This window comes from Lotus japonicus, chromosome 3, assembly GCF_012489685.1.
Source record: "Lotus japonicus ecotype B-129 chromosome 3, LjGifu_v1.2".
In the NCBI taxonomy this organism is placed as follows: domain Eukaryota; kingdom Viridiplantae; phylum Streptophyta; class Magnoliopsida; order Fabales; family Fabaceae; genus Lotus; species Lotus japonicus.
In genome coordinates this window covers 29,680,848-29,691,807 of record NC_080043.1, presented here as the reverse complement: position 1 = coordinate 29,691,807, position 10,960 = coordinate 29,680,848, and the positions used below count along the sequence as shown (strand labels likewise).

At 48.5% G+C, this 10,960-nt stretch overlaps 2 protein-coding genes across 2 annotated transcripts; one reads left to right on the top strand and one right to left on the bottom strand.

The window, feature by feature from the left end:
* The first annotated feature begins 765 nt into the window (after positions 1-765).
* Positions 766-3,339, top strand: LOC130743916 (uncharacterized). Its single transcript, XM_057596130.1, has one exon. It carries the CDS (start codon positions 766-768, stop codon positions 3,337-3,339), a length of 2,574 nt encoding a protein of 857 aa, XP_057452113.1.
* A 5,055-nt stretch (positions 3,340-8,394) lies between these two features.
* Positions 8,395-10,667, bottom strand: LOC130748129 (uncharacterized). The gene is made up of 4 exons (XM_057601285.1): positions 10,509-10,667; positions 10,243-10,368; positions 9,981-10,151; positions 8,395-8,715 (listed from the first exon to the last, which is right to left on the bottom strand). Exons 1-4 carry the CDS (start codon positions 10,653-10,655, stop codon positions 8,641-8,643), a joined length of 519 nt encoding a protein of 172 aa, XP_057457268.1. The 5' UTR covers positions 10,656-10,667; the 3' UTR covers positions 8,395-8,640.
* Between the last annotated feature and the right edge of the window lie 293 nt (positions 10,668-10,960).

The window sequence follows — 10,960 nt, the reverse complement described above, 5'->3', positions numbered from 1 at the left end:
GTCTACATATTGCCACGGTTAGGCACTGGACCGTGGCAATAAGGTCTCTATTGCCACGGTTAAGCGCGTAGCCGTGGCCATATGTGTACCCTATTGCCACGGTTACACTTGATGACCTGTGGCAATAGGCTAACCAATTGACACGGTTCAACCTTCAACCGTGGCAATAGAGCAATTGCCACGCTCGCTATCGCCACGGTTAAACCGTGGCTAAAGGGCGTGCGGAACCGTGGCGAAAAGCTTTTTCTGTAGTAGTGGCGATTACATATATATATGTTCCGGGAACCCTGACCGAGGACGGACAGGAGACCTAGGACAGGGTTGACCCCACGGAAAGTCCCGAACAAGGGGCAGTTTGGGGGAAGCCAAGAGCCCCCTACTCCTGAGCCCCACCACCAAGGGTGAGGACAAGGAACCTAGGGCCCACTACATAGGGGTTGACCTAGGCCAACTACCCTAGGGGTAGGTTGGCTGGTGCAGATCCGTAGGGGCCCCCAAACCGTTGGATTACAGTTCCTCTGCAGGGGATCCAACGGTGATCCGTGCCCCCAGGTACGAGCCATGCATGACGTTGCATGGCTCCAACCCTAATCCTGCTTCTCCTATATAAAGGGAACACTTCTTCTATCCAAAGGTAACGTATTCTCTCCCATTTCACCATTCATCACCGACCGGGGCACCTACTGTTACACTATGCTGCCCTTCGGCCTCAAGAACGCAGTGGCGACCTACCAACGGATGATGACCCGAATCTTCGGGGACCTAATGGGGAAATCGGTCGAAGTCTACATTGATGATATTATAGTCAAAACCCCAAAGGGAGGAGACCACACAGCAGACCTCGCAGTCGTTTTCGAGCAGTTAAAGAAGCACAACATGCGCCTCAACCCTGACAAGTGTACCTTTGGCGTTCGAAGCGGGAAGTTTCTGGGGTACATGCTCACCAACCGCGGCATTGAGTTGAACCCTGACAAATGTCAGGCGATCATGAATATGAAAAGCCCGCGCACAGTCAAGGAAGTCCAACAGCTGGCTGGGCGCATGGCCGCGATCGGCCGCTTTTTGCCAAAGGCTGCTCTCCGGGCCCTGCCTCTTTACACCCTCCTGAAGAAGGGAGCAACTTTTGAGTGGTCGGCGGAGGCCGACGCTGCTTTCACTCAGCTGAAGGAGACCTTCTCCTCCCCCTCTATTCTGACTAGCCCAAAACCAGGGGAGACATTATACCTATACCTGGCCGTGCGGGAGAAAGCAGTTAGCTCTGTCCTAATCAGAGAAGAGGAAGGAAGGCAGCTACCAGTCTACTTTGTCAGCCGTTCATTGAAGGGTGCGGAGCTCAGGTATAAGATGCTGGAAAAGGTGGCGCTGACCCTACTAACCACGGCGCGACAACTAAGGAGGTACTTTCAAGCTCATCGCATTGTGGTGCGAACCGATCAGCCAGTCCGACAGGTCCTTCATAAGCCTGATCTAGCCGGTCGGATGGTAAGCTGGTCCATCGAGCTCTCCGAGCATGACATCCGCTATGAGCCCAGGAGAGCCATTAAAGCACAAGTCCTAGCGGACTTCTTGGTCGAACTCACAGATGAGGAAGAGCCTCCTGCCGAGACCACCTGGGTGGTCAACGTAGATGGCTCGAGCAACAAGGAAGGTGGCGGGGCTGGGATCGTATTGCAAAGTAGTACCGGGATGGTGGTCGAACAATCCCTTCGCTTTAACTTCCCAACTACAAACAACCAGGCCGAGTATGAAGCCTGCATTGCAGAGCTGGTCACAGCCCGAGACCTGGGGGCTAAGGAGATACTTGTCTGCTGCGATTCACTTCTGGTCGTCTCTCAGGCAAACGGGGAAGCTCAAGCAAAAGATCCCATCATGGAGCAGTACTTGGCCCATTTGAAACGACTGGCTTCGACCTTCACCAAAGTGGAGTTTCGCCACGTCCCCAGAGCCCAGAATGATCGCGCGGATACCCTGGCCAAACTGGCCAGCACTGGAAAGCCTGGCCTGAATGGAACGGTCATTCAAGGGACCTTAGCCATCCCCTATGTAGCTGACCGCGATCGTCCAGCAGGACAAGCTATGATGCCAATCGGTACTGAAAAAGACTGGAGGACCCCGATCATCAAGTATCTCAAATCAGGATGGCTGCCCGACGAGAAGGCTGAAGCCAAAAAGTTGGTGAGGTGCGCCTCCTGGTACACTGTCGCCAATGATGATCTCTTCAAGCGGGGATTCTCCACCCCCCTTCTGAAGTGCTTGACTAAGGACAGAGCAGCCTATGTCTTAGCGGAAATCCATGAAGGCAGCTGCGGCCACCATCCGGGTGGGCGTTCCCTTGCCCGAAAGGTACTCCGAGCCGGCTATTACTGGCCAACCCTAGAGAAAGACGCCGTGGAGCATGTTAAGCAGTGTGACCCCTGCCAGAGGCACGCCGATCTGCACAGCGCTCCCCCTGCCTATCTTTCCTCTCTAGTCAGTCCTTGGCCTTTCCACCAGTGGGGCATGGATTTATTGGGCCCGTTCGACACTGCACCCGGCCAACTCAAGTACTTGGTGGTGGCAGTGGATTACTACACCAAGTGGATAGAGGCCGAGCCGCTAGCAACGATCACCACAGCTCGAGTGCAACGCTTCTTCTACAAGAACGTCATCAGTAGGTTCGGAGTCCCCGGGGTCCTGGTCACAGACAATGGAACCCAGTTTACCTCTAAAGGGTTTAGGGACCTCTTGGACGGGCTGCACATCAAGCAGCGATTCACTTCCGTCGAACACCCCCAGACAAACGGTCAGGCAGAGTCGGCCAACAGGGTCATTCTCCGAGGCCTCCGGAAGAGATTGGGGAGTGCCAAGGGCGACTGGGCCGAACAGCTCGATCACGTCCTATGGGCATACCGCACCACTCCGCACTCGACTACAGGGGAGAGCCCTTACCGCCTCACCTTTGGCACAGAAGCTGTGATTCCGGCTGAAATAGGAGAACCGAGCGCTCGAACAGCAGGTTTCGACCCCAACCAGAACGATCAACTCATAGGGGAAGACCTCGACCTCCTGGCTGAAAGAAGAGCGGTGGCCAACTGCAGAGAACTAATCGCAAAGCAGCAAGCAGCCATTCGCTACAACAGGAAAGCAGTTCTCCGCTCCTTTACCGCAGGGGACTTGGTCCTCCGGAAGGCCAGCGTCGGAGCACGGTCAACCGAACGGGGAAAGCTAGCAGCCAACTGGGAAGGCCCTTACAGGGTTGTCGAAGCAACCGGCACGGGAGCATACAAACTGGAAACCCTAGTAGGAAAGGAAATCCCTCGTACATGGAACGCAGCCAACCTGAGAAGATACTACAGTTAAGCCGCGACCGACCAGGCACCCGCTATCTGCCTAAGCGTGGTCTTTTAATTTAGTCTTTTGTAATCAAGGGTACACACCCATCTCGTCCAAGTTTGTAGACGACTAGAGCCACGAGCTCCGAGCGCAGAAATGAAGCAGTTTTTTATGTTGAATTTGAATTATTCGAACTGGCAATATATTCGACCACATTGACAAACTATTAAAAGACCCACAGGGCACTAAGACCCACCGGGCACGAAATAAGAAAAGACCCACAAGACACCAAGACCCGCCGGGCACGAAATAATTAAAGACCCATAGGGCACCAAGACCCGCCGGGCACGAAATAATAAAAGACCCATAGGGCACTCAGACCCAACGGGAGCGTAACGATTAAAAGCACGATTAAAGCATCCTGTTCGGGGAACCGAATAAAGAAGTAATAACGCTACTCGGAATTCAAAATAGCAAACAAGCAAGTCTTTACAAACATATAACGAAAAAGAAACCCACAAGTTTATACAAACACAGGACGATCGGTAAACATGACAAATTACAATTAAAGACAAAAACTTAAAGGAGCTGGCTCGGCTGGGAAGGTCGGAGTGAAATGCTTCTGATCGTCCAAAGTCCCGATCTTTCCCCCCAACACAACCTTCCGATAGTGAAGAGGGCCTACATCCAGTCCCGGGTGAACCACCTCAAGCTGGGACAAAGCATTGTCAAAAGAAGCCTTGTGAATCTCCTTCAGATTCGACCTCATCTTCCTCCTCTCTGCCCCCAGGTCGGCAACTTTCTTCTGGAGCTCAGTATTCCTTGTCTTCAGAGCCTCCAACTCCTTGAGTTCCCCCTCTCGAGCAGCTTTCTCGTCTTTCAGTGCCTGCTCAGCTTTCTCTGCCCGGCCGCGCAGCCAGTCGTTGTCTTTCTCGCTCAGCTCCAACTTCTCCGCGAACTTCTTCGCCGCGGCTGTCACCTCATGAACCTCCCCTTGAAGCTTCACTTTCGCAGCGGTCAGCTCTTCAACCGCCTTCTTGGCATCGACCAACTCTTTCTTCGCCTCAGCAAGTTTACGCTCAGCTTCGCTCGCCTGCTCCTTGGCTTCTTCCACGTCAAGCACCGGCCCCTGCTGCACGTGACGAATGACGGAGGCCGTCTGAAGCACTGCCTTCAGAGCAAAGTTCAGGAGATTGTAGGGTTCCTTCGAACTCAGGAACGGCTGGTCGAGCGCGTTGTACACCAGAGCATCGATTTGGCTGTTGTGCTCATCCGTGTCCACCGCTTCACGACCCCACACAGAAACTAGCTCCGGGAGGCGCACTTGGGTAATCGGAGTCACTCGTTCAGGAGAGCGGACCTCCTCACCCGAGGAGGGGCGTTTCCTCTTAACCGGGCGCTCCGAGCTGGCCTTACCCCTCTCGGCTGAACCCTCCTGCTGAGGTTCGGGATCCACTGGGCCCGACCCGGGATCAGTGTTTTCTCCATCCCCGACCGGGCCACTCTGACCGACCCCAACGGGGTTGGCCCCAGCTAAAGGCTGCCCCTGGTTTCCAAGTCCATCTCCCTCATCTCGAGAAACCTCCTGCTCCCCCTCACTGTCCGTCTCGACCTCGTCAACTGGAACCTGTAGAGCAGCGACCAAGGCAGCATTGATCTCCATCTTAGCACCTGCAAATGGATTACAAGAAGAAAATTAGTAAGACGAAAGGGCACACGACACTTTGGACATAGTAACAAAAACACCCTACCTCTCTCGCGCAACAAGCAAGCGTTCTTACGAACGCTATAAGTACAAAGATCGTACCAACGCAACGGCCGAATGCAGAATTCTTTGGGGGGATTACCCCTTACTTCCTTCCGTATGGCAGCCACCAAGAGGTTTTTGAAGGCCAAGTCCACTTCCGACAAGGCCCCGGCCTCGTAACCAAAAGCACTGATCTTTACGTCGTAGTGCTTGGCGTTCCAAGTCAGCGGGAACCGGGCGCGACTGCCGCCGTTCGGGGCCCTCTCGAACCACCAGTGATGGGGCGGAGTAGTAGGCGCCACCCGGAAGAATTGATCTTTAAAGTCCCGGTAAGACTCTGCGAACGGGCGAAAGATCTGGAGATCTTTACCCGACCTCAGGGTCACGATCCCGTGCCCGCCATATCCTTGAGTGTGGGCCACCTCGAATAAATGGAAAAAGAGCGGAATCGACGGCTTCTGGCCAAACAAGACGCAAGCAACCTCGTACGCTCGTACGAAACCCCAAGCGCCGGGATGGAGTTGCGACGGCGCGACCCCCATATGGCGGAGGACGTCACATTGAAAGTCTGTGAGTGGCATCCTCACCCTCACCTTCTTCATGGTGTAAATATGCATGTACACCCCGAACGGCAGGGTGTGGGGTAGCCGCTCCTTCTTGCCCGGCGAATACACCATGTGACCGGGGCCGATCTGAGTCTGCGACATAAAACGCTGACTCCAGAAATAATCTTCCTTCTCGTTTGCGTACTCCGACGGGAGATCGAGAATGGTGCGGCACCACTTGTTATACACGGCCTCGTCCCCCTTCAGATGCGGGTACTTCTCCCGATCGATCTTCTTATTCTTGGGGGCCCCTGACCGGGGCCTAGAAGTTAAGGTCCCGCCCGAAGCCTCGTCTACGGTCTTGCCTTTCTTCTAATGAGTAGGCTTCCCCATAATGACACCTGCACAAGGGAAAACGCCGTATCAACACCTAGGTCGTTGGAATCGGCTCAAAGAAGGACCCACCCGGAGTCCATCTTTGCCCTAGGCAGGAAAACGCGACCGTGCGGCGGCGCAGACCCTCAGAGAGAATCTCCACCGTCGCAAGAGGGGGCCGCCAGGGGAGGGGAAACTCCCAACTCCCCCAAGAGCAAGCCACCCTTTCTGCTAGAAGAAAGAAAAAATTAAAACCTTAAGAAGGAAAGTCAAGTGAAGCGAGGACTTACAAGAAGGAACTGGAAAAGCTTCCAAACGACCACCGTGCGAAAGAAGACACCACCGTGAAACACCGGCACCTGACGGAAAAGCTTGGAGGAAATTCAGAAATGCGAAAGTGCAAATGAATCCCCTCCTCCCTCTTTTATAGAAAATGAGGAGGGAGACGTGACGTTTCGACAGCCCTAGTTTCCCTAATCATGACGTTTGGGGAAACCAAAGGGCTTCGTCCAATCAGGCCCTGCCACGTCAGAAAAAAGGCAGTGACGGCGAAGCGACACACGCCTCCAGAGGCACGTGGGAGAGGAGTCGCGAAGCGACGCGACCCACCCGGAAACGACACGTGCCACCTCAAGAGTCAGGTACATTAAATGCAGTGGGCCCAAAGCCTCACACCGTTTCCTTCTCCCGCGTCTTTTTGACTTCTCAAATTCAAACCCCGCGATAACCCACTCGGTATGAGACCCGAGCGTCCTAAACCACTCGGCTCCGGTCGGTCGACTCCGTATACACAGCCTCGGGAGGGCGCGCGTTGACCACCGACCTCTACATTTAATGCCCCGTTTTATTTCCCAAGAGAAACTCCTAGGAAAAGGCTAATGGGCGTTACCACCCAAGAACGTTTCGATTATAAATGGTAACCACCCCCCTTGCAGGATCCACATTTTCCTCAGACCAGAATGACCTCCATGGAGGCTTACCTGAAGGCACTCAGGACCGAGGCTCTAGACGGCAACCTATACTACTTCTACCAAACACAAGCCTCCACCCCTAGTAGGATCAGATCCCTAGTCGGCAGAATTCTGGCAGAGTATCCTGACCCCCAACTGAAGGCGGGGCTGCTAGCCTTCTTGGAGCTGACGGAGGAGATGTGGGAATTACACCGACGCCGCTCGGAGGTTAACATGCTGATTTGGGGCCTTGAGGTCTCTGCCACGGAACACCAGGGCGAAGGGAAGGGAGCAATGGACGAAATCAAAGCCGAGTTGACCCCCCTCCTGACCGTGAGGGAGAGTCTCGACAGAGACCTACGAGCCATTCGCCTCCGATACAATGCCAAGCGAGTAACACCCCCTTTCTAGGGGTACTGAATGTAACGGCCAAACGGCCCCTACCATTAATGAATAAAGTTTTAAATTTCTGACCCCTTTTGTAACGACCACGAAAACGTCTATAACACCACAAACACAGGGCATGAATAGCCCTCGCTCCGCTGGAACAGCCGACCAGGGCTAGGGGGCTACTGTTCCGGGAACCCTGACCGAGGACGGACAGGAGACCTAGGACAGGGTTGACCCCACGGAAAGTCCCGAACAAGGGGCAGTTTGGGGGAAGCCAAGAGCCCCCTACTCCTGAGCCCCACCACCAAGGGTGAGGACAAGGAACCTGGGGCCCACTACATAGGGGTTGACCTAGGCCAACTACCCTAGGGGTAGGTTGGCTGGTGCAGATCCGTAGGGCCCCCAAACCGTTGGATTACTGTTCCTCTGCAGGGGATCCAACGGTGATCCGTACCCCCAGGTACGAGCCATGCATGACGTTGCATGGCTCCAACCCTAATCCTGCCTCTCCTATATAAAGGGAACACTTCTTCTATCCAAAGGTAACGTATTCTCTCCCATTTCACCATTCTTACAACTTCCCTCACTGACTTTAGCATCGGAGTGTCTTGCAGGAGCCCCTCCCGGGACCTTGCCTACTTGGAGCCCCTTCAACACGTCCAGATCCCTCCTCTCCCACCCCTTGTCAACGGGTAGCTTGGTCTCTCCCAGATCAATATACATATAACCACTTCTAAAAGAACGGTAAGCCGCTATTAAATGATACAAAACCGCCGCTATTTGTAAGTAATCTATGACTATCGGTGGAAGTGTTGTACCAACCACCTCTAAGTTACATATTACAACGGTTTTTTAGAACTGTCGCAAAATGACAGTCACTAGCGGCCCATTTTCTTGTAGTGATGATACTCTCTCTATATGCTCCACTCATTAAATCCTAGATTAATTTGGTGTTTATATGCACATGTGAGATCGATGTTTGAAAATATTTTTCCTATTGATAATGAATGCATTAGCAAGATGGTAAACTGAAAGACAATCTTATAATTGTTTCTTTTTTTTCTCACTAGCTCAGTGAAGATTAAGATATCCCTGTCCATTCATTCTTTTCCATAAACTAGGAATAAGCTGTTGATAAGCCACATCTCGTGTAAGGACCATTGAAGAGGTACTTTACATTTTCACTGAATAATATTATATACACTATCATCACACTTAAAAATTCTTTCACACGAATTGTAACTTCTACATTTATCACAATGACGATTAAAAAAAGGATATAATTTTTTATTGTTTTTTCCCACATCTGTTTTTGGATTATTTAATCCATGCTGTTGATTGCCTGAAGCACTGCTTGCTTCACCACTTGCGCGTCGATGCTGTCATTTTCTTCGCTCTGCAAAATTTAACCAGGGTTTTTGAAAGACACATCAGAATCATCATGAGCATATGAGAAAATTTTCAACTTCTCACCGTTCAATTAACTATAACAACCAATAATTAATTAACTCGAAGACAAAAAGTGGATAATGTTTTAGGTGTCTGTATTGCTTCATCAGAATCCTTTCATGGGAGCCACACTCATTATCATGGCAGTACTTCGGACTCTGAAACTAGAATTTAGATATGTCGCTCAAGCCAAAATTGTACAAGCCTGCCATGATGCTCTTTTCTGAATGATGCTATTTTCATGTCGAACGACACGGACTCTTTCATATGATTCAGAACTAATTGTAATCCCACTAGTCCAAGAGATGTGAAATGATTTTAGACTTAAAATCATTCCGAAAGAAAAACTAAAACTAGAATAATTGTATATATGTATTATAAGAAAGCTTGTACCGCGCACCAAGAAAAACATAGTTCACAGGTTAAAAAACGGTTTCTCCGTAATTTAGTTTTAACACTTAAAGATTATATTGCAAATATCATGTAGTAAATATAAGTTGTAAAAACATGTTTTGGACCAATTTTTAACAAAAAATAATTAATTTTAGCACACAAATGAGCATATTGGAAATATATGCTAAGGTTTTAAAAAGATCTATCATATAATTGGACAAAGAAAATAAAAAGAAAAAAAATTATATATAATTAATATTGTAACTCATTAAGCTCAAAATTAGTGAAATGATTTTGGAAATAATTATTTAAGATGGAAAAGTAAAAGATGAATAAAAATAGGGCAATTACTATAATCGACATGTTAATTATTAAAAGGTTCTATATCCCCCCGTCTTTTATTAACTGTTCACTTAGAGAGAAAAAATGTATTTCTATTTAACTGTTTATTTAGAATTTCAAGAGAAAATGAATTGATGTTTTCTAAATAATGCACTTGCAAGAAAAAAAATAAGGAGAGAAAAAATACATTTTAAAGGGGTAAAAGAAGAAAACAAATAATACTTTTCAGAAAGTTAACTAAATTAATTGAATTTCTTAATGTGTGTCTTTTCGTTTTCCACAGTTAATAAGAAACAGATGTAACAACATGTTCCAGATGTAACAACATGTTCCTCGTTGTTAAAATTGATTTGCAAACTCTTTGAATTCGTGAACCATATTTTTCTTGGTTCATAATAGATAAAGCATCAGAATTTATTAAGAAAAAAAAGGGCCGGGGAAAATATGTCAAATATATATCCTAGTCTATTGTCTTACTTCTCCTCCAACAGCTTCCAGTTGGAAAGTGTCTTCACAGGAAACCCTAGCATCGAGCACATCAAGACCCAGTTCTTCAAAGGCGTCCAGTATTGCCACAAGCATCCCAGGGCAATTCCTCTCTGAAAACACATTAATGAGGAAACCCTTTTCTAGGGTTTCTACAGTGACCTGAGAAAATTTGAAAAATCATAAAAGGAATTAACTAAGTGCTATATATTAATAGTCCAAGAGACAAAATGAATGAAAAACAATAACTAACCTTAGGTAGTTCATCTTGGGAGATTGATGATTCAGCTGCTTCAATCTCTGAGTTCAATCCCTCCTCTTTTTGCTTCAACTCCTCTATGTATCTGGTAGCATCCACAATAATTGAGGCCTTGTTCATCTGCCAACAAAATTTATCAAAAAGAAAAAAACAGAAAATATATATTAACGTTAACGATCAATGAAATTAAATCTAATTGATTTCACCAAAAATAAATAAATCTTATTGAGTGCAGATTTTGTGTGGAGACAATTACGTACAGCACTGGAATTTGTGACGGATCGAAGTTGTTGCAACTTTCGCTGCATAGCTGCTTTTTTACGCTCATTTGAATCCATTAATCCTAGCTTCTTCAAACTTAGTTTCCTCCAAATGATTTTGGTTTCTATGTTTCTTCTCACGTCCATATGTGGCTTAGGGGAATTTTTATATATAGGACGATTGGGTGGAGAAAAAATATTGTGATCTCTTGTTTGTTTCCCTCACGACTAGCTACACATCCCCCACAAGAAATTAGCTTTCAAGTGTTAATTACCAAATTGGCCTTGCAACATGTTATTTCATAACAGGTAAATAATTAGGTAAAAATAAAATTATATGCAATTGGTGTTTGGAGTGAGAGTGACCACCTATACCATGTTGCCAGACACGAGAGCACCATATTTGCATATTGGATTTTCATTTCATCCCACGAGAAATTAAGGCCACTATG

Excerpts from the sequence above, each read along its gene's own strand:
- LOC130748129 (XM_057601285.1), bottom strand. The coding sequence starts at position 10,655 with ATGGACGTGAGAAGAAACATAGAAACCAAAATCATTTGGAGGAAACTA. Across the intron at positions 10,369-10,508 it reads CCGTCACAAATTCCAGTGCT|ATGAACAAGGCCTCAATTAT; the intron begins GTACGTAATTGT and ends TTTTGTTGGCAG. Across the intron at positions 10,152-10,242 it reads CCCAAGATGAACTACCTAAG|GTCACTGTAGAAACCCTAGA; the intron begins GTTAGTTATTGT and ends AAATTTTCTCAG.
- LOC130743916 (XM_057596130.1), top strand. The coding sequence starts at position 766 with ATGGGGAAATCGGTCGAAGTCTACATTGATGATATTATAGTCAAAACC.